At 40.3% G+C, this 24,116-nt stretch overlaps 1 protein-coding gene across 9 annotated transcripts in view; it reads left to right on the top strand.

Annotated features, from left to right (window-relative positions):
* The window catches only part of znf423 (zinc finger protein 423), a 401,236-nt gene that overhangs the window by 347,969 nt on the left and 29,151 nt on the right, over window positions 1-24,116 (top strand). For all 9 annotated transcript variants that reach the window (XM_063066903.1, XM_063066904.1, XM_063066905.1 and 6 more), the window contains one exon: window positions 5,724-5,839. In XM_063066903.1, coding sequence (XP_062922973.1) covers window positions 5,724-5,839 — 116 coding nt within the window. The remainder of the gene's footprint in view (window positions 1-5,723; window positions 5,840-24,116) is intronic.

Raw genomic sequence — 24,116 nt, forward strand, 5'->3', positions numbered from 1 at the left:
AATGAGAGTTGCAGGTTCCCTTCCAAGTCCACTCACCCTGATTTGGAAATGTATCATCATTACTTCATCATCAGTTTTTACCTTCTCAAGACCATTTTGAAATCAAATGGAATGCTGGCCTTGTCGCCAGTACCTATGTCCCAAAAAACTAATGTAGGTTTTTTTTTCCCCCAGGCCTCAAACTGCCATGGGTCATCTTATAACCTACTAATCTTTTTATTGTTTTTCCTTATCTTCTCCAATAAAATGTAGGTGGGAATGTTTGGTTGCCTTTCATGATATTGGTTGTGGCATACCCAGGCCACTGATCTGCAGCTATATGAACACACTATAGAAATTTGGATTGTTCTCCATTAAGGGGGATTTATTGAAACAGTTCTGAATAATGAGGAGATTTGTTAGATTAAATAAAGAAACTCTATTTCCTTTGACGGGTAGCTCAGTGAGTTGCAGCGATCTGTAGTGTACAACTGAGCAGGTGGTGGACAGCTCAGCAGTGACTTTCTAAAGGGAGTTTGATATATACAAACCCCATTTCCAGAAAAGTTGGGATATTTTCCAAAATGCAATAAAAACAAAAATCTGTGATATGTTAATTCACGTGAACCTTTATTTAACTGACAAAAGTACAAAGAAAAGATTTTCAATAGTTTTACTGACCAACTTAATTGTATTTTGTAAATATACACAAATTTAGAATTTGATGGCTACAACACACTTAACAAAAGTTGGGACAGGCATGCTTACCATTGTGTTACATCACCTTTCTTTGTACTTTTGTCAGTTAAATAAAGGTTCATGCGAATTAACATATCACAGATTTTTGTTTTTATTGCATTTTGGAAAATATCCCAACTTTTCTGGAAATGAGGTTTGTACTTAAGGATATATCTTTAGGAGTATTGGGACCAGCAGAACATTGCGGGACATTTTAAAATGTCAAAGTGGATAAATCACCAGCTCTGGATAAATTGTACCAAGGTATTTAATACAAGAACAGGTTTTGACTATAATTTCCCATCCTATTTGTGCTGTGTCAGAGGAATGGAAAATTGTTGATATACCATTGTTTAATGAAAGGGGATATTCTGAGGGAGAACATATATGTATTAACTGTGTGAATCCAGCATGAATTCGTCAAGGAAACGATGTGTTCAACTAACTAACTTAATTTTGTGGCATAGTGGTAAGTTGCATCATTGAGGGTCGAGTTTATCTGAATTTGGCCAAACATTTGTTCCATGGTAGTTAAAAGCAGTGAAAGCCATGGGAAGTTACCAGGCTGGAAACAATATTGGCTTAGAATGGAAAGCAAAGGTTAGCAGGAATTATATTGATTAAACAGCTGCATACAGTTAGGTTCTACAGGACTTGGTGCTAAGCTTCATGACTTTTGTGATGCTGCTATATATTCTTGGCCTAACTGCAGAGGGAAAAATTGGTAATGACACTAAAATTGACATCGTGGTTGACGATGAGTAAGAAACTTCAAGGCTACAGGATGATATTAATGGACTAGTTAGCTATGCGAAAAGTTACAATTGTGAGCTGTTGCTAGAGCTGGAGAATTGTAGTATAGTTATGGGGTCCAACTACCCAAGGTTGAAGGAAGGAGACTGAAGGCAGATTTAATGTCAGCGTATAAAATTATTAGATACATACTGGGATCAATAACCAAGGAAAAAGACTTAAATTGATTTATAGGAGTGGAAAGGAATCTAGAAGCAATAATACTTCACTGAACGAGTCTGGAATCCACTGCTTGAAAAAGTGATGAAGGCAGAAATACCGTACTCTTTTATTCCTTAGAAGTAGACTCTTAACAAGGCCCAAGCTCACCTCATTGACCCTATCTGGCATGTAGCAGGAATATTTGTAGTCAGCTATATTATTGGCTAACATAGAAATTAATAACACTAAAAAGATCTTGCAATTACATACCATAGAGTGACTATATTTGAAGCTCTGATGCAAATCTAGTCAAGGTTGACATCTCAGTCAATCTATATGATTGGAGTCATAGCGAAGTAAAGCACAGAAACAGACCTTCTGGTCTACCTAGTCCATGTCAAAACCAATTAAACTGCCTACTCCCATCGACCTGCACTGGAACCATAGCCTTCCATACCCCTACTATCCATGTACTATCCAAACTTCTCTTAAACGTTGAAATCGATCTCACATGCACCACTTGTGCTGGCAGCTCATTCCACACTCTGACGATCCTCAAAGTAAAGAAGTTGTTCCCATGTTTCCCTTAAACTTCTCACCTTTCACCCTTAACCCATGACCTCTGGTTGTAGTCCCACCCAACCTCAGTGGAAAAAGCCTGCTTGCATTTACCCAACCTATCCCCCGATAATTTTGTATACATCTATCAAATCTCCTCTCAATTTTCTACATTCCAAGGAATAAAGTCCTAACCTATTCAATCTTTCCTCATAACTCAGGTCCTCCAGACTCTGAAACATCCTTGTAAATTTTCTCTGTACTCTTTTTCAACCTGGTTTACATCTTTCCTGTAGGTAAATTACCAAAACTGCACGCAGTACTCTAACATCTTATACAACTTCAACATAACATCCCATCTCCTGTACTCAATACTCTGATTTATGATGGCTAATGTGCCAAAAGCTTTCTTTATGATCCTATCTACCTGTGGCATCACTTTCAATGAATTATGGACCTGTATTCCCAGATCCTTTTTTCCCGCCACACTCCTCAGTGCCCTACCATTTACTATGTACGACCTACCCTGGTTGGTCCCACTGAAGTGCAAAACCTTGCACTTGTCTGCATTAAATTCCATCTGCCATTTTTCAGCCCATCTTCCAGCTGATACAGATTCCTCTGCAAGCCATGATAGTCTTCCTCTCTTTCCACTACACCCCCATCTTGGTATCATCCAGAAATTTGCTGATCTAGTTAACCACATTATCATCCAGATCATTGATATATATGACAAACAGCAAAGGACCCAGCACCAATCCCTGTGGTAGACCACGAGTCGCAGGCCTCCAGTTAGAGAGGCAACCATCTACTACCACTCTTTGTCCTCTCCCATAAAGCCAATGTCTAATCCAATTTGCTACCTCATCCTGACTGCCAGGCAGCTGAACCTTCTTGACCAGCCTCTCAGGCAGGACCTTGTCAATTGCTGTACTAAAGTCCATGTAGACAACATCCACAGCCTTGCCTTCGTCCACTGTTAACTTCCTCGAAAAACTCTTATAGATTGGTTGGACATGACCTACAGTACCTCACACAAAGCCATGCTGACTATCCTTAATCAGTCCATGTCTATCCAAATTCTTATATATCCAGTCCCTTAGAATACCTTCCAATAACTTTCCCACAAGTGATGTCAGACTCACTGGCCTATAATTTCCTGGTTTATATTTAGAGCCTTTTTTAAACTACAGAACAACATTGGCTATCCTCCAATCCTCTGTAACGTCTCCTGCTGTTAAAGATGTTTTAAATATCTCTGTTAGGGCCCCGTCAATTTCTGCACTTGCCTCCCATAGGGTCTGAGGGAACACTTTGCCGGGCCCTGGAGATTTATCCACCCTAATTTGCCTCAGTCTAGCAAACACTTCCTCCTCTATAATCTGTACAGGATCCATGAAGTTGATGCCATGTTGCCTTACTTCTATAGACTCTGTATCAGTCTCCTGAGTAAATACAGATGCAAAGAATTAATTTAAGATCTCCCCCATCTGTTTTGGCTTCACACATGGTTTACTGTTCTGGTCTTCCAGAGGACCAATCTTGACCCTTGCAATCTTTTTGCTCTTAACATATCTGCAGAAACCCTTCGGATTCTCCTTCACCTTGTCTGCTGGAGCAACCTCATGCCTTCTTTTAGCCCTCCTGATTTCTTTCTTAAGTGTTCTCCTGCATGGATTACTACATGATGTATCTGCAGTTGCATTGATCCATATCATGTTTTCTTTAGAGCAGGTGTCCTGCAATCCTTACCCCTGGGTGGTACATGACATTCTCAAATCCATTCTCCAATCTCAAATAAAACTAAAACTTGTGTGGTGCCATGTGGACTGCAGCTTGGCCTACTCTACTTTAATTTTCTTTTCATTAAGTTTTATCACATCAGGAATAACTGTTTCCCTTGCCAAGGTTTGATATTTTTGTCAGGCATTATGCTCTTATTTGGATATTAACTTTAGAAAACCTTCAGAACTATTAAATTCTTTATTATTTTGTGGAATGCAGATTTATTCTTCAATGAAGTGTGATTGTCAGTTTGCCTCATTTTAATTCAGAACTCTGTCCTTTGAAGGACACAGAGGTAACACTGTGAGTTTAGGGGTGAGAACTGGTTGTCTTAATGAATTAAGCACCTCACTGAATTTTAAATGTTTCTGTTGTTGGTATTTAATTTTGTTTCTTGCATCTTATGAACAAAGTTTAAGTAGATCAACAGAGTGCAAAGGTAGTGAGACGATTTAGTATCTGCTCTCACTTCTGGCAGGAGCAATAGAATCCAGAGCTGAAAATTCTGAATTCAGATTCAATTTAGGAATGAGTATAAGCTTCAGGTGATTTATGCTCAGGTTTTTTAGTTCAGTTTAGAAGTTTTCACAGCATTAATCACCCAATTTCACAATGATTTTACAAATAAACTAACTTTGATGTAACAGTATTATTGCACCGTTATATCCAAGTTATTGGTGTTATTGCAGCTGTAGTTTGATTTTCAAAGGACATGGAATCCCTAGATTATTTATTGCTTTACTAGAAATTGAGCAATGTACTATTTTGTGCCCAGTACCAGTTTGCAACTTCAGAAGAGTAAAGCATTGGACCAATGTTATGTTATTCAGTATAAGATGTTACTAATTAATACACTGATTGATTTTCCCAATGTGTTACATTGGCATAAATTTAAGCATAAATTTTTGAAGTCGACAGTTGTCCTCCGTACTTAAGCTATATTGACCTATTGAGATGCACCAAATTGGCAGAATTGCCATGGCGTACTGCATCAACTTGAATAAAATAGATGCAATGCTGTGCAGTGTATTGAAATTCACAGCACTTCATAAAATTGAAACATTATTGTGTGCACAATGTTAGCCTATCTGCTCAGATGTGAACACAGTCTTGCAAGTGCTCCTTTAGTCTCAATTATGAGCATCTTTTATTTAAATAAATGCAAGAAACCAATTGATATATACAAGAAGGAACAACATGTTCTTACTTTGGTTTGAACTCCTTTTGTTTTCTCACAGCTGTTGGTTTATGCTAACACTATGAGCCATGTGGAAGTGAACAGTGAGAATGATTTCATGAGTAGGTGGCCAAGTTTCATCACGGGATACGGGCCAATAATTATCAATGCTAAAATAATTGCCTAATATCTGTGGCAGCACTTAGGTTTATAATTTATATAGAGTAATTAAATACTAATTCAATGTAGGTAGATCAGAGCAATAAAAAGCACATATTCACATGTACAGACTAAAAAGCACTCCAGTATGCAAGATGTTATAAATAAGTGAAACTCCAGTCTTGAAATGTTAAATTATTAATATTGTCTACATAGTGAATTAAATTTAGTGAAACAAAAAAAATGATTTATTGATAAATATCACAAGGTCTGTGGGGGATTTGGCTCAGTGTGGTAATAATAGACATACAGCTGGGAATGGCAGCCGAGTTCTACAGCAGATGCACTTCTGATCACTTTCAATTATTTTCAGTCTTCGTGCAGGCAAACAAACTACAGCAACATATCTTCGCAGTACATGGGCAAGAAGATAAGATTTATGACTGTTCACAATGTCCACAGAAATTCTTCTTTCAGACTGAACTTCAGGTATGCTTAAGAACACTGCGTAACTGTTTACTTAATAATGGTTCTTTGTCTATTGATAAGAGCCTGTGGTATTACAGAAAAAAGATACTAGCTTGGACTAGATTGGCAGAAGTCAAAGTTGGGGTTGGAGAAGGGGGGCTTTCCTAGTTGACTGCCGGTGACGAGTGGTGTTCCGTAGGGTTACTTTTCTTACTTTTCCATTACTTTTCACTAAGAAAGGATGTGCTGCCTTTGCAGAGCTTCCAGAGGAGGTTCATGAGAATGATCCAGGAAGTGAGAAAGGTTAACATGTGAGGAGTGTTTGATGCTCTGGGCCTGTAGTTGAAGCTTAGAAGAATGGGACGGTGGGGGGAGGCGTGGTGCGAAATCTCATTGAAACCTTCCAAATCCTGAAAGTCCTAGATAGACAGGCTGTTTCCAACAGTGGGAGAGTCTAGGGCCAGAGGGCACGCCCTCAGAATAAAGTCTGTAGAACAGAAATGAGGAGGAATTTCTTTACCAAGAAGGTGGAGAATCTGTGGAATTGATGACTACAAATTGCTTTGGATGTCAAGTCATTGGGTGTATTTAAAGCAAAGGTTGGTAGGTTCTTGATTAGTAAGGGTGTCAAAGGTCACAGGGAGAAGGCAGGAGAATGGAGATGAGAGGGAAGATAAATCAGTCATGATCAAATGGTGGAACAGACTCGATGGCCAGATTGCTCAATTCTGGTTTTATATCTTATGGTCTAACTCTATTGATTTAATATGTGTTACTTGTTCCATGTCACTGAAAAAGCTGACTCTGGAGTCTTTCAATTTTACTTAAAAAAAAGAATAGTTAAACTTACTGGTGAGTTTTATCCTCAAACGCTTGTTTGCTGTAATGCTATTTGGAACAGTTAATAATTCTGTGATGATGTTTTATTGAGTTTTACATCTAACTTTTAAACCTCTGTACTCAACATCAAATTTTTCTCCATTTGCTATCTGTGCAGAACTTGTCTCTTCCAATTATGCCTTTTAAGCACAGCAGTTCCTGTACTACTACTTAAGGAAGTTTGCAGATTTTGGCATGAAAGTATCATTATTGAGCAGGGTTAATGAAAACAAATGAAGACAAAAGACTTGGGTAATGATGGGATGGGAGGGGAATGAAAAAACACTAGAGAACTGAAAATGAATAAGTTCTATATAAAAGCGTTCCAGGTAACTCTTAAACAGCAGTTCATTTTGACATATGATACCAATTATCCTAGTGGTGATCAGATAGTAGTTTGCATTGATGCAAATTGACTCAGTATAATGAAGACATTTTCTGTGACCCCAATTGCTTTGATAACTGGAACAGTTCCAGTATGCTCATCCTTGCTACTAAGATTAGCTGTACTGCCCTGTTTGCACTATTCAGAGCAGTCTGTTTTATTAAAAAAAATGTTTTCTGTACAAGCACAACTGCTGAACTTAGACCAGGAAATTAAGGTTGTACACTGGGGTCTGGATGGTCTCATGATTTTTGGGGTTGGAAAACACTTGATAAAGTTTCTTGTTTACATTGCATTTGTTCAAATGAAAACCTAAATGCCAAGCAGTTAGTGGTGCCAATAGATTTTTGTAAATTTCATTTTTAGAAGCATAGAAAAACTACAGCACAATACAGACCCTTCAGCCCACAATGCTGTGCGGAACAAGTACTTACTTTAGAAATTACCTAGGGTTACCCATAGCACTCTATTTTTCTAAGCTCCATGTACCTATCCAGGAGTCTCTGAAAAGACCCTATCGTATCCGCCTCCACCACCATGGCTGGCAACCCATTCCACGCCCTCACCACTTTCTGTGTTTAAAAAAAAATTACCCCAATATCTCCTCTGTACCTGCTTCCAAGCACCTTAAAACTGTACCCTCTTGTGATAGCCATTTCAGCCCTGGGAAAAAGCCTCTGACTATCCACATGATCAATACTTCTCATCATCTTTTCCACTGTCACACTTAATTGGTCCTATTCTCTCATGTCTTATCCTCTTGCTCTTCACATACTTGTAGAATGCCTTGGGGTTTCCTTTAATCCTGCTTGCCAAGGCCTTTTCATGGCCCCTTCTGGCTCTCCTAATTTCATTCTTAAGCTCCTTCCTGCTAGCCTTATAATCTTCTAGATCTCTATCATTACCTGGTTTTTTAAAAGTATTTTTAGAATAATAAAGCACAGAAAGAAACCCTACGGCCCACAGGGTCCATGCTGACCGCTGACCCTCATCCTATTACCTTCTCCCACATTCCCTTCAATTTCCCCTAGATTCCAAACCTTGCCTCCAAATCAATGGCCAAGAAACTAACAGTGTTCAAGTCTTTGGTATGCATTGTGCTATTAAGACTTGCATTTATTGTCCCATCCTTCCTGCCTGCAAGAAGTGGGAACAAGAAGCCTTCTTAAGCTTGCTACTGCTGACTTGTTGGTGAGGTACTTTAATAATGCTGTAGAATAGGGAATTCCAAGATCCTGGAATGGGTAACCCATGACTTTCTGTATAAATTTTACCCAATATTTTCAGGAAAATTTACAATACCATGAATGGATATGTCACTGGGTCTATCACCAAAGATCTTTGAATTTTTTAAATCCCATGTCTGGTCTTATAATTGTACTACCGTTGACATACTAGTGCTCATAATAACTAAATAAATGAAATGCATCTACCAAAATGTAGTAACGTATCCCTTAGAATATATTTAGCAATCAGTTAAGACCCCAAGAGCATGTTCAATGTATTCTTTAACTGCAGGCTTAAGCAAATTATTTAAACACAATCACATACCTCTATTTAATTTTTTTTACTTGCTGTTGCACAAAACATTGCATTCCCTTTTGAAGCCCAGTTGTTATTTTGATGCGATTTAATTCAGCTAGTGATCAGTAAAGCCAGTGCTTTTCCACACACAAGACAAACTAAGCAATCCCTTGCTGCCAAAGTAGAGCAAATTATCAAAGTACACCCAGGACACATGCTTATGTCTTTTATGTAAACTATCCTTAAAATGTTGCTTTCCCAATAAACTTTCTGGAACTATTACTGGGGATCTGACATGATCACTGGTGGGTCAACAAGATACTGAAGATACTGTAAGTCTGAAACAAATATGGAAAATGTTGGAAATACTTAGCAAATGTGTTGGTACGTGGCCAGGTGGTTAAGGCATTCGTCTAGTGATTTGAAGGTCGCTAGTTCGAGCCTTGGCTGAGGCAGTGTGTGTGTCCTTGAGCGAGGAACTTAATCACACATTGCTCTGCAACGACACCGGTGCCAAGCTTTATGGGTCCTAATGCCCTTCCCTTGGACAACATCGGTGGCGTGGAGAGGGGAGACTTGCAGCATGGGCAACTGCTGGTCTTCCATACAACCTTGCCCAGGCCTGCGCCCTGGAAACTTTCCAAGGCGCAAATCCATGGTCTCAAGAGAATAACTTAGCAAATCACTCTGCATCTGCGGAATGATAAACTGTTTCAGGTGTTAATATTTAGTAGAACTAGGGAAAAGTTAAAAAGAAGATTTTGCAAAGAATTGGGGAGAGGTAAGAAGAACAGAAAAGAAGGTTTGGTGGACTGATTTATGTGATGGCATTCTTGGTTTTTGCTTCTCGGTTAGTTTGTTTTGCACTAAACCAAAGGTACCTTCCAGACTCGCAATAAACATACTTCTAGATACATAGCTTTCTTTACTTTTTATCTCGCATGTGATTCTACAACTTTATCCCTGAGGCATTGATTCAAATACATTTCCACGATTCTACCTAACCCATCGTCCTTTTTCATTTGCAAGCCATACAAAAATATTCATCTCTGTAGGGGGTTACATTTGCCTTCATCAGATTTTACAGAAATGTTCAATGTTGAGAATGGGAACCTCAGTGAAGTTTTCTATCTTCCTGCTATTCTTTCCTGTCAGAAACCAATGTAACTAAGATCAGCCCACTGACTTTAACTAGGGTGATAATCATACCATGATCAATTTCTCTTTTAAGTTTCATATTTCAAAAGCATCAGTTTTGCTGTTCCACATTGTAAGCCATTCTCACTAATAAAATGATTGAAAAGCAGAATTCTGCACTTATATATGTACAGTATAGTACAAGCAATTAGTATTTTGTTTCAAGCGATGTTGTGGTTTAGAGTCTGTTTATTTTAAATCCAGGTAAAGTCAGCAATGCAGTTTTAAAAGCTAAATTACAGAATGCAGCAGTTATTCCCATATTATGATGAATTTTCCATGAAACCTTTGCTGTTCTCTGAGGCAAGCAGGACAAACATAATTTGGATAGCCCACATCCACAGTTAGACATTTTGTTATTTTTGCATCTCACAGATTAAATGTACCTCATACTGACACTATTTAATGGCAGTAATTCCAGCCTCTTCTTTGCCTCTTAAAAACACGGTAATAGCATACTGTTAATCAAATGAAAAAGCTAAAACCAATCATGTCTTGAGTGCACAAATAATTTTTTTCTGTCAGCGTAGTGGAGCTCCTGAATACACTAATTCAATTAGCTGAAGAGTGGCAGTAATCAGCAAATAACAAGGCTCATTTAGTGAACTTCAAGCAAAAGTTCTAGCGTTTTAAATTTAACAGTGATGCAGTTCCTCTGCTTAACAAGGGGTTGATTAATGTGCTCATGCTAACAATAGTTAAAAGTCCTGGTCCTCAATAATCAGTGTAGAGAGGATTTTCTCCCCTTCTGTGTTCACTGGCTTCCTGCTGATGCACTGATTATTGAGGATCCTGTGCTTGCGTGAACCACATCACACTGCAAGGGGGATTAGTATTTAGGAAAACAAGAACTAAAATATTTCAGACAAAGACTTACATTAGTATATTGATTGAGATGTGCGAAGGGTGACACGACATAATTATTTGTCTGTTGGCCCAACGTCATCTGTGAAATTAACTGATGACTATTTGGTGCTCTGTACAAAGCTCTTGTTTTAATTGTCGGTGGGAAAATCAGGTAGGTGGAAGCAGATGACGTGGTCAAGGATATGATCTTGTCAGTTGAAGGATGCATTGCAGAATTGGCAGTCAATGGGTCATTGAATGCTCCGATTCACGGTTTTTCCTTTCTAACTTTATTTAATCTTGTGCAAACTTAACATTGTGAGAGTTTAAGGCGGGGGGGGGGCGGGAATGCTTTAAATAATTATAGTGCCATGTTTTGCAAAATCATTCAGGAGTAGATTTGGTGGGACAGGTTATTTGTATTTGTTTAGGGTTTTTTTTGGTAGTTTGTGTTAAGCACCTTCTTACCTTATTTGTAACTTAGAGTCTCTGCAGGCCATTAAAGGATGTAACTGTAATGCATGAAGACGTCAAAGCCAGGATTCTGCTAGCATATTCTGGGCACCTTTTATCATTGTACACCCCAACCAACCTGGTCTTGATGACTCATGGAAGCCAAAAGTCAATGAAAGGAAACCCTTGGATAAAGCAGTTGGAAAAACTGAAGCTCCAGAATTTCTCTGACAGATGTGAATGAGGCTTTGCATACTGGCAAATCTTTGACAACTGTCAAAGGTGTGAGAGTTTTTAAAAATACTTTCGGACATTCAGAAGCCTGTTGCACTATTAAAATGCATGAAAAATCTTAAATATTTTTAATGTAATAATATCAACCAAGAGTGCTTTTAGGAAAATACAGTCATTACCTTGCACATCTTCCTTGCAATTCCCATTGATGTCAACAGAGTTTCAGATCCTGAACTGGCTCACAGTCTGATAGTTGAGTACCAACTTGAAGAAGCTCAGCAAGATGGAATTCTGCTGCTAAGTGCAGTGAGGAGTCCAGACACAGTAATTACTGAAACTTACAGTTCCAATTAGAATCAGAATCAGGTTTATTATCACCGGTATATGTTGTGAAATGTGTTAACTTAGCAGTAGCAGTTCAATGCGATACATAATATAGAAGAAGAAGAATAAATAAAATCAATTACAGTATACATATATTGAATAGATTAAAAGTCATGCAAAAATCAGAAATAATATATTAAAAAAGTGAGGTAGTGTTCATGGGTTCAATGTCCATTTAGGAATCGGATGGCAGAGGGGAAGAAGCTGTTCCTGAATTGCTAGGTGTGTGCCTTCAGGCTTCTGTACCTCCTACCTGATGGTAACAGTGAGAAAAGGGCATGCCCTGGGTGCTGGAGGTCATTAATAATGGATGCTGCCATTCTGAGACACTGCTCCTTGAAGATATCCTGTATACTTTGTAGGCTCGTATCCAAGATGGAGCCAATTAAATTTACAACCCCCTGCAGCTTCTTTTGGTCCTATGCAGTAGCCGTTCCCTCCCCCCCATACCAGACAGTGATGCAGCCTGTCAGAATGCTGTCCACGGTACATCTATAGAAGTTTTTGCGTGTGCTTGTTGACATACCAAATCTTTTCAAACTCCTAATGAAGTATAACCAAATCCCTTCAAACCCTAATGAAGGCATGTCTTTCCTTCTTTATAACTCATTGATATGTTGGGACCAGGTTAGATCCTCAGAGATCTTGACACCCAGGAACTTGAAACTGCTCACTCTCTCCACTTCTGATCTCTCTATGAGGATTGGTATGTGTTCCTTTGTCTTACCCTTCCTGAAGTCCATAATCAGCTCTTTCGTCTTACTGATGTTGAGTGCAAGGTTTTTGCTGTGACACCGCTCCGCTAGTTGGTATATCTCTCTCCTGTACGCCCTCTTGTCTCCATCTGAGATTCCACCAACAATGGTTGTATCGTCAGCAAATTTATAGATAGCATTTGAGCAATGCCTAGCCACACAGTCATGGGTATATAGAGAGTAGAGCAGTAGGCTAAGCACACACCCCTGAGGTGCACCAGTGTTGATTGTCAGCGAGGAAGAGATGTTATCACCAATCCGCACAGATTGTGGTCTTTCAGTTAGGATGTCGAGGATCCAATTGCAGAGGAAGGTACAGAAGTCCAGGTTCTGTAACTTCTCAGTCAGGATTGTGGGAATGATGGTGTTAAATGCTGAGCTATAGTCAATGAACAGCATCCTGACATAGGTGTGTGTCCAGGTGGTCCAAGGCTATGTGAAGAGCCATTGAGATTTCATCTGCTGTTGACCTATTGTGGCGATAGGCAAATTACAATGTGTGTAGGTCCTTGCTGAGGCAGGAGTTCAGTCTCGTCATGACCAACTTCTCAGTATTTAATCATTGTGAGTGCCACCAGATGATAGTCTTTAAGGCAGCTCATATTATTCTTATTGGGTAACGAATGGTAATTTTAGGACATGATACCATTCAAATAGGTAAATGCCAGTGAAAACTGCTGGCATTTGCAAGTAAAACCTGGGCCCTATTTACAAAGTGCTTCTTCATAAGTCAGCCAGTGATTAAAGACCTCATAATATTCGATAAAGATTTCTTCAATATGTATATACCTAGGAACAAGATATCATAATCTCGGTATAGTGTGTTATAGTTTGGTTTACATTTTGAGTGTTTGCGCTCAAAGAAGTCATTTAGATTTGCCTGCTTATCTATGGAACAGTTATGCAAATAATTGTTCATTCTATTTGAAGAAATTTGATGCAAAAATGCAGCATTAGTCTTTCTAAGGTGTGTGTAGATTAGCAGATAACATCTGTATCATTGTGAAATATGTCTCCTACTGCTCAGTAAAGAATTGCATTGATTCTGCAGTTGTGATGAAATTTACAACTACGTCTTTCCTGTGGTTCTAACTGAAATTGGAAAGCATGGAGATGTAGAAAAGTAAATATAGAATATTATTTTTGAATTAAAAATCAAAGATGAATGGAAAATTTCCAATATTGCTGATCATCCTCATTTGATAGAGGTGGAAGGTGGTCTTATTTGAGTAGATCATTTACTGCCTTGGTAACCAATTTTAAAAGTGCATCTGTCTTCAGTGTTAACTTTTGGATCAGATTTTCACACAGGTTTGTTCTGAAAGCAGAAGCCTTTTATGATTTCTTCCAGAAGAAGGAGCTGGTGAGCCAGCTGGAAATAACCGTAGGATGTTGCTACTCAAGAATTCTTTTGGCCTGACACCTTACATTCTTCTAAGCAAGGTATCTGAAGTATTGAAGTTTCACTCACCAGTAAAACAAGAATCTGGTGAATTGCTCTGATATTGGAAGTATTGGTAGAATTTGGGATGCTTTTCTGATATCCCCGCTTCTGTTTCTATAAAACCAATTGTAACACCAAGATTGCATTGTTTTGAATGAGAAATGAGATTTGTTCACTCTTGATAAGGAGGATACATTGTAAGAAGGGGAAGAGAGGGATTGCCTATTTTATTCCTGACCTCAATATCTCTCAGGAGCAGCTGTCACTGACTGCTTTCTTATAAGTCCATGTGCAATTTGCTGTTCATCAAGGCTGTGGCTGCTTCACTTTCTTGCACCGTTGTTCAATCCAAATAAAATTGGCAAGAATGGCACCCATGAGAGGTTGAAAGAAGGAAGTGATTTAGAAGTTGGTTAACTCTCGGCAATCCAAACAGCAGGGTGGCACAGAGGCCCTCTGATCCAATTACTTGCAGCTGAATGTCTCTTTAAGAACTGCTTCACTTGCTCTGTGATAATGATCTTGTTAGAATTTCCTGTAGGTTGAGTGCTATCAGTGCTTCTCAAGTTCCTTTCACCGTAAGCCAAAACAGTACTGCACAAAAGTTTTAGACTCAATAATATAGCTATGGTGCCTAAGACTTTTGCATAGTATAGTATTTGTCAACCTGGAGTTTGTAAATCTAGTGGGAGCAAAGGATGTTGGGAATGGTGAGGGTGGAGCACCGCGAGAGGACAGGTGGTTGAGGAGGAGTGCCAAGGGCGAGGTGGTACAGGTGCAGACGCACCCAGCCCTGAGACACCAGGCAAGGTCAGTTTTAGGCATCCTAGCTTTATATTTGTGTCTGAGACTTTTGCACGGCATTGTATGCCTTTTTTTGATACCCTTACCAAGAGAAAAAGGGTTTTGACCATCTACTCTATCTATGCCTCTCGTAATCTTTTATACTTCTATCAGGCCACCACACAGCCCACCTTGCTCCAGGGAAAGCCAGTCTAGCTATTCAGTCTCTCTCCATAATTGACATCCTCCAATCCAAGCAGGATTCTTGCGAATTTCCTCTACATTCTCTCCAGCACAGTGACATTATTCCTGTAATATGGCAGCAAGAGCTGCAAACAATACTCAGATGTGGTTTAGCCAATATTTTTGTAAAGTTGCAACATAAATTTCCAACTCCTACTGTATATGCTCCCAGCAAAGCCATACTGACAATCCCCCAATGAGTCCCTGTCTTTCTATGTATGCATTAAACCTTTCCCTCACAATTTTATCTATTAATTTCCTTACCACTGATAGAGGTCTCAGCAGTCCATTGTTACCTGGCTTACGCCCTTCTTAAACAAACAAACGACATTAGCTCTCCTCCAATATTCTGGTATCTCGCCTGTGGTTAACGAAAATACAAAAATCTCCACCAGAGTCACAGCAATCTCCTTCATTGTTTCTCATAGTATTCTGGCTCTGGAGATTTAGCCATCCAAATTCATCCTACTGATTCAACCTGCTGATTACTGATATAGCTGGGAGCTGTACAACAACAACTTGTATTTAAATTGTACCTCTCAATTATAGAAACCTGTATTTATAGAAGTACTTTTATAATAGCAAACTGTTCTGAGGGGCTTCACAATGTAATCAAAGAGTTTGACGCCCTGAGATTGATAATGAGGTATCTTGGCAGAGCTTACCCATTTAATGGTGAGAACTGGGTAACTTTGACATATGATTCTTCAGTGTGCTGGTTGTTAATGCAAATGACACATTTCACTGTATGTTTCCATGTACGTGCTAAGTAAATCTGAATCCGAATATAAAGACCCAGTAACAAAAATGGGTTAAAAATAACACTCATCGTAAATATAGTTAGCTTTCATTTTACCATAATTAATCCAATGATTGGGTTCGCAAAAATACAAATATGAGACTTGCCTGGTTTACAAAATATTGGTTTGGTCACAACAGAAGTATGGACTCAATTCTTGGTGCCATGCTTTAGGAAAACTGAGAAGGTTTTGTAGAGCAATCAGAAGACATTTGCCAGAATGATTTCAGGGATGAGGGACCGGAGTTATGTGGAAAGGCAAAGGAACTAGAGAATGTTGTGAGGATATCTGATGGAGATTTTAAAGTATTGATGAGTACAGGTAGAGTAAGAAAAGAAAAACTTGTCCCTATTGTCTGAGCATCCAAAATCTAGGGGCCATAGAATAAAGGTGATTAACAAAAGAACTAGAAGTGACACAAAGTGATTTTGTTTTTACGCAGCTGTTGATTAAGATATGGAATGCACTCCCAGAGGAAGTTATGCAATGTTCAAAGGCGTTGTGGATAAGCACCTGCAGGAAAGCGCAAAATACAGTCGGCCCTCCTTATCTGCGAGGAATTGATTCCGGGACCCCTCGCGGATACCAAAAAGTGTGGATGCTCAAGTCCCTTATCCAGCCTGTCTCAATCCGGCAGACCTTAGGACCCAGCGGAACCCTGGACCTTATTTAACCTGTCTCAGTGAGGTAGACATTAGGACCTGGACCGGCGGCGGAGCTCTGAATCTGCACTGTTTCTGTTCCCGAAAATAATTACTATCGCAATTGGAAAATAAAGTGGAAATAATAAAGCGATCAGAAAGAGGTGAAACGCCATCGGTCATTGGGAAAGCATTAGGCTACAGCTGGTCAACGATCAGAACAATTTTAAAAGATAAAGTGAGAAAGGCCCTGCCCGATTAAAGCTACAATTATTACTAAGCAATGCAGTGGTTTAATTATTGGGTTTTGGGTTTTTGATCCTTCACATCAACCCGGCACGGATGGAGAGCACGCTCAGGAGCACTCTGTCACTGGATCAAACTTGCGAACTTCTGTTCCCGAGCCCAGTGCTGAAACATACGTTTCTTAAGTGTTTTATATGCATAGAAAGGCAAAATATATACTATATACTAAGACAAACATTTGACTAACTGACACTAAATAATACCGGATGTACCTGTTCCGACTTACTTAGTAAGAGAACTTCCGTTTTTTTTCCGATCCCGATCCATAATAACCTACGTACATCCTCCCGTATACTTTAAATCATCTCTAGATTACATATAATACCTAATACAGTGTAAATGCTATGTAAAATAGTTGTTATACTGCATTGTTTAGGGGATAATGACAAGAAAAAAGAAGTCTGTACATGCTCGAACAGCAAGTGCTGGAAGAGCACTTCTGGGTTTTCTTGATTCGTGGTTGGTTGAATTCGCGCATGTGGAACTCGCGGATAAGGAGGGCCAAATGTAAAATCTTTGTCAAAGAGTGAGGTTTTAAGGATGGAAAGTGGTGTAAAAAAGCAGAAGAATTCCAGAACAGAGATGTGGATACTGAAGTCAATGGTGAGACAGTGAAATGAGGAGTCATCAAAAAGCCAGAAATACATGTGCAAGACATGGTAGGGAGCAGTGTGATAAGGTTGGAACACCACAGAACTGTTTGTAAACAATAAAAATCTTAAAACTTATTGAACATATAGCCAGTTTAGATTGGAGAGCCCATGAATCATGATTGATTGGTATAACTGAGGACACAGAAAATAATATTTGATGTTCGTAATTGTATGGAACATCATGATGGAAGCCAAGCTGGAATGTGACAACAGTGAAGCAGGGGGTGATGATTTAGAAACATAGAAAACCTACAGCACAATACAGGCCCTTCGGCCCACAATGCTGTGCTGAACAGTACCTAGTTTAGAAATTACCTATGTTTACCCATAGCCATCTATTTTTCTAAGCTCCATGTCCCTATCCAAAAGTCTCTTAAAAGACCCTATTTTATCTGCCTCCACCACCATCGCTGGCAGCCCATTCCACGCACTCACCACTCTCTGTGTAAAAACCTTACCCCTGGCATCCCCTCTGTACCTAGATCCAAGCACCTTAAAACTCTGCCTTCTCGTTTTAGCCACTTCAGCCCTGGCAAAAAGCCTGTGACTATCCACACGATCAATGCGTCTCATCATCTTATACACCTCTCATCCTCTGCCGCTCCAAATAGAAAAGGCCAAGTTCACTCAACCTATTCTCATAGGGCATGCTCCTCAATCCAGGCAACATCCTTGTAAACTTCCTCTGCACCCTTTCTGTAGTTTCCACATCTTTCCTGTAGTGAGGCGACCAGAACTGAGCACAGTACTCCAAGTGGGGTCTGACCAGGGTCCTATATAGCTGTAACGTTACCTCTCGACTCTTAGACTCAATCCCACGGTTGATGAAGGCCAATGCACCGTATTCCTTGATCTTCCACATTGCCAAGAGTCTTACCATTAATGCTATATTCTGCCATAATATTTGACCTACCAAAATGAACTGCCTCACACTTATCTGGGTTGAACTCCATCTGCCACTTCTCAACACAGTCTTGCATCCTGTATTGTATTCATGGGGGATTACATGATTAGAAGCTCATTTTGGGGTCAGATGTTTCGTTAGGGTTCCGATAGTTGGCAAAGAGAGGGACAAAACAGTGATGAGGTATGAAAAGTGTTTGTTAGGAGTTGAAATCAATGGCTTCGGGCATATGAATGTTTACTTGATAGAAAATAGTGTTCAAGCACCAGATCGTTCAGGAACAATTGAGAGGTCAGATTGACATGTTGAGCTACAATTGGATGTTGCTCACTGCACACCTGGAGTCTGATCCTTTGTATATGGGTGGTGTTGCCGAAGAACAGCATTATCTAAAACTACACAATTTCAGTCCCATCTATCTCATTTGTGAGACAGGTGTTGGAGGAGAATGTCAGAGGTTTCAAACCAGCTCAGAAGAAAGAGGGGGGCTGGATTTGCCAACAAACAATATGTTCTGGTCAATGCCAGTCAAATAGGGTGTTCTAGGTATCTTGACAGAAATCAAATTGGAGGAACTCTAAAATGGATATCCATGTTTGCTGGAATTGAATTGAATTTATTTAAATCTTACATCCATCCCACAACATAAGGGAGTAAAAATCTTTGCATTATGACTCCATCACAATGTACAGACATGTGAATTTTTAAGTCTGATGGCTTGTAGAAAGAAGCTATCCCGTAGCCTGTTGGTTCTGGCTTTAATACTGCAGTACTGTTTGCCAGACGGAAGCAGCTGAAACAGCTTATGGTTGGAGTGACTGGTGTCCCAGATGATCTTCCAGGCCTCCTTTATGCACCTGCTGCTGTAAATGTCCTTAATGGAGGGAAGTTCACATCCAGAGATGCGCTGGGCTGTCCGTACCACTCTCTGCAGTGCCCAGTGATTAAGATTGGTGCAGTTCCCGTACCAGGTGGTGATACAGCCAGTCAGGATGCTCTCAATGGTGCCCCTGTAGAAGGAGTTGAGGATCTGGGGACTCATGCTGAACTTCTTCATTCGCCTGAGGTGGAAGAGATGCTGTTGTGCTTTTTTTTTCTGGCACACAGCTGGTGTGTACAGTCCAGCTGAGATCTTTGGTGATATGTATACTGAGGTACTTGAAACTACTCACCCTCTCAACTGCAGTCCCACTGATGTTGATCAGGGCAAGCCTGTCTACGGTGGGAAACTTTGTCACATGGTGTGAGCAAAATTATCTGCAGCTTAACATGAAAAAGACTAAGGAGCTGGTGGTGGATCTGAGGAGGGCTAAGGCACCGGTGACCCCTGTTTCCATCCAGGGGGTATTACAAATACCTGGGGATACGAATTGACAATAAACTGGACTGGTCAAAGAACACTGAGGCCGTCTACAAGAAGGGTCAGAGCCGTCCCTATTTCCTGAGGAGACTGAGGTCCTTTAACATCTGTTGGACAATGCTGAGGATGTTCTACAAGTCTGTGGTGGCCAGTGCTATCATGTTTGCTGTTGTGTGCTGGGACAGCAGGCTGAGGGTAGCAGACACCAACAGAATCAACAAACTCATTCGTAAGGCCAGTGATGTTGTAGGGATGGAACTGGACTCTCTGATGGTGGTGTTTGAAAAGAGGATGCTGTCCAAGTTGTATGCCATCTTGGACAATGTCTCCCATCCACTACATACTGTACTGGTTGGGCACAGGAGTACATTCAGCCAGAAACTCATTCCACCGAGATGCAGTACTGAGCGCCATAGGAAATCATTCCTGCCTGTGGCCATCAAACTTTACAACTCCTCCCTTGGAGGGTCAGACACCCTGAGCCAATAAGCTGGTCCTGGACTTATTTCCTGGCATAATTTACATATTATTACTTAATTATTTACGGTTTTACATTGCTATATTTATACTCTATTCTTGCTTGGTGCAACTGTAACGAAACCCAATTTCCCTCAGGATCAATAAAGTATGTCTGTCTATCTATAATCCACGATCAGCTCTTTAGTGTTTTGGACATTGAGGGAGAGGTTGCTACCTTGGCACCACTGTGTCAGGGTGTCAACCTCTCCTCTGTAGGCTGTCTCATCACCGCGATCATCTGCTTATTTGATCATTTGATTGGAGCTCTGTGTGACAGCACAGTCATAGGTGTAAATGGAGTAGAGGAGGGGACACAACCCTCAGGGCACCTGGGTTGAGGGTCAGAGGGGCAGAGGTGAGGGAGCCCATACTTACCAGCTGTCAGTAATCCAATTGGGAGTCAGGATCCAGCTGCACAAGGTGGGGTACAGGCCGAGGTCTCTGACCTTCCTGTCAAGTCTGGAGGATCTATCATATTTGAGGACTTTGAAGAGAAAAGAGGGTTTGGAAATGGGGAGACAAATTGGGATTTTAAAAATATTTTTAAGAAGAATCAAGAAGATAAATTTGAAGGAAAATGCAATAACATGGTGCTAGCAATAACAGCACATTGAGAATGCAGAATGTGGGTAAATCAGAGGGCAAATTCTGAGAGGGCATGAGGTGCAAGAGCAAAACCAGGAAGCAGTTATAGCTTGTAGCCTGAGTAGTGGAGTGTCTCAATTCTTCCTACAAGTGGGCTGGGGAGAAGTAGAAAAAGGACAGAAGTAGTTGATAAGATGGTCTTGGTTCTAGTGATAAAGAGGTTTCTAACCTCTTTATACTTGGAAGTGAGGGTGAAGGAGAGAAAGATTTAAGCAAACATTTTGCATGGGTGAAAAAAGGCAAATGCATTCTTTGGATTCAGCAGGATCTTGAAATAATGAGCAGTTTGAGCAAACAAAAGCTTTAGAGGACTGCGATATAAAAGTAAGGATGTCATGCTGAGGCTTTATAAGGCATTGGTTAGATAGCACTTGGAGTATTGTGAGCAGTTTGGGACCCTTATCTAAGAACGTGGAGGTAGTACAAGGCCAAACAAACTCAAGTCTGTATCATTTGGGCATATGAAGCAAAAAGTAGCCAAAGAAAATGGTGCTTTCAATGGAACTAGAGGCTTCGAAGGTAGAGGTAAAGAGACTAATAGCTGCAGAAACATTATAGAATGGAAGTCTACAGATGTTGAATGAGCACAAAGTAATTGGGAGGTTTTTTTTCCCCGTATACCAAATGAAACAGCTGTTTAGGGAGAGGGGTGGGTGTTGAGTTGTACACTAAAATAATGAGATGACCATCTGTATTTGCAAGGCATGTGTGATGGGACAGTGAAGAAAGTGGCTATTTTCTGTGAATTACCATAGGAACAGAGGTGAAGAGGTTAATTATTAAATATAAGGTTTCAGGATACTTGGAGGCACATGATGAAATAGGCTGAAAAACAACAGGAATTCTGCAGATGCTGGAAATTCAAGCAACACACATCAAAGTTGCTGGTGAACGCAGCAGGCCAGGCAGCATCTATAGGAAGAGGCGCAGTCGATGTTTCAGGCCGAGACCCTTCGTCAGGACTAACAGTGACGAAGGGTCTCGGCCTGAAACGTCGACTGCGCCTCTTCCTATAGATGCTGCCTGGCCTGCTGCGTTCACCAGCAACTTTGAAATAGGCTGAAGTCAGCATTGTCTCTTCAAGGGGAAATATTACTTGACAAATCAGTTGAAATTCTTTGAAGAGATAGCACGTAGAATAGACAAAAGAGAGTCAGTGGATGGTGTTTACTTGGATTTTCAGAAGGCGCCACACGTAAGGCTGCGAAACAAGATAGGAGCTCATGGTTTTACAGGAAAGATTCAAGCATGGGTAGAAGATTTGTCTGCCTGGCAGGAAGCAAAGTGTGGGAATAAATGGAACCTTTTCTGTTTTGGCTGCTAGTGACTAATGGTTTAATACACCACCGCTTCGCTTCACGTTATACACTATGTCAATAATTTAGATAATGAATGGTTGCCTTTAGTTTAAAGGTTGATTTATAATCAAATCATGGTACTCTGAAATTCTTCTTCTCTGGGTAGCTGTGAAAGAAAAGAAAAGCAGCGTGATCATCAACCCCCAAATCCCCCCTCCTCACCCAAAAAAAAACAAATAAAAGCCGAGCAGGCACATCAACCCCCAAAATCACCCGTCCCCATACAATATAGTATGAGAAATCTCAGGCGGAAAACACAATATAAAGACTGAGAAAAGAGTATAGTCGAAGTCCATATCCAAAACGCAGAAAACCTGGGTAACATTCTCCGGCCACAATGGCAGGCTGTTCCTGTCCACTAGCAGAGTAATCAAAAGGCAGGCAGCCAGTGCTCACCTTCCACATTTGCCTTGATGTTTCAATCTCCCCTGTTGCTTTAATGAGTGAAATTGAATCAGACATTGGCTTGCACCCCTTCCCGCAGCCTGCCCACCACAAGGTTCACGCATGCTGTCTTTATCTTCTGGCGTCCTCTCGGAGACTGTGGAGCACTGGAATACCCAAGTGATCTCCAAAAGCAATTCACGGAGTCCAACAGTTCCAGAATCACATCGAAGACAAAAAAACAAATGTAAAAGACATTAAAAAAATGAAATATATGGTTTCATGATCTATCCAGAATATGTCGACTGAAGGAACGTTGTACGCAGGCGCCATCTTGACCGGAAGCCAAATTTGTGGATGATATAAAGATAGGTGGAGGGGTGGATAGTGTTAAGGAAACAGGGAGTCTTCAGAAATGGCAGATGGAATATGGTGCAGGGAAGTGAACTTTGGTGGAAGAAATAAAGGCATAGACTATTTTCTAAATAGGAGCAGATTCAGAAATTGGATGTGCAAAGGAACTTGGAAGTCTTTGTCCAGGATTCCCTAATGGTTAACTTGCGGGTTGAGTCAGTGCAAATGCAATGTTAGAATTCATTTTGAGAGGACTAGAATATAAAAGAAAGGATTTATAAACCTGAGGCTTTATAAAGCATTGGTTAGATTGCATTCGGAATACTGTGAGTAGTTTGGGATCCTTATCTGAGAAAGGGTATGCTACCGTTAGAGAGGGTCCAGAGGAGGTTCAGGAGAATTTTCTCGGGGATGATAGAGTTAACATATGAAATGTATATGATGTCCTTGGGCCTGTACTCACTAGAGTTTAGAAGAATGAAGGGGGATGAATCTATTAAATGTTGAAAGGCCTAGATAGAGTGGATGCAGAAAGGATATTCCCTATAGTGGGGGAGTCAAGGACCAGAGGACACAGCCTCAGAATGTAAAGACATCCATTTAGGACAGAGATGAGGAGTAATTTCTTTAGCCAATGAGTGGTGAATCTGTGGAACTCATTACCACAGATGGAGCAAAGGACAGTGCAGGGCAAGTCATTAGATATACTTACAACAAAGGTTCTTGGTTAATAAGGGTGTCAAAGGTTGTGGTGAAGAGGCAGAAGAATGGGGTTGAGAGGGATAATAACTCAGCCATGATGGAATGGTGGAGCAGACTCAATGGACTGTATATCTTAATTCTGCTCCTTTGTCTTATGGCCTGAAGGTCCAAGACCTTACAGTTGAGCAGTCAGCTCAGAGGATGGAGCTGTAATCACTTGAGGATAAAAATTTACCTGTTGCAGAGGGTCAGGTATGCAGCAAGATCAGAACATTTTATTGCACTTGGCTTGCAAATTTCAAATGGGAGACAAGAGGTACAAAGAGTGGTTCACTATCTACTCCTGTAGCCTTCCCTCTTTTGAACATTTCAGAGTGCAATTGTTGTTGAGAGCCAGACTGCTACCTGTTTGGGTGGTCAGTGGTTCAGCTGAATGGCTTCATTTGGACACAAGCATCCCAAGTTTCCATTAAGGTAGTTATTTACAGTACATTAATGCAATCTTATACAATTTGTTCATGAATGGCAAATTCCCTCCATGTTAG

The sequence above is a fragment of the Mobula hypostoma genome, chromosome 14 (genome assembly GCF_963921235.1).
Source record: "Mobula hypostoma chromosome 14, sMobHyp1.1, whole genome shotgun sequence".
In the NCBI taxonomy this organism is placed as follows: Eukaryota; Metazoa; Chordata; class Chondrichthyes; order Myliobatiformes; family Myliobatidae; genus Mobula; species Mobula hypostoma.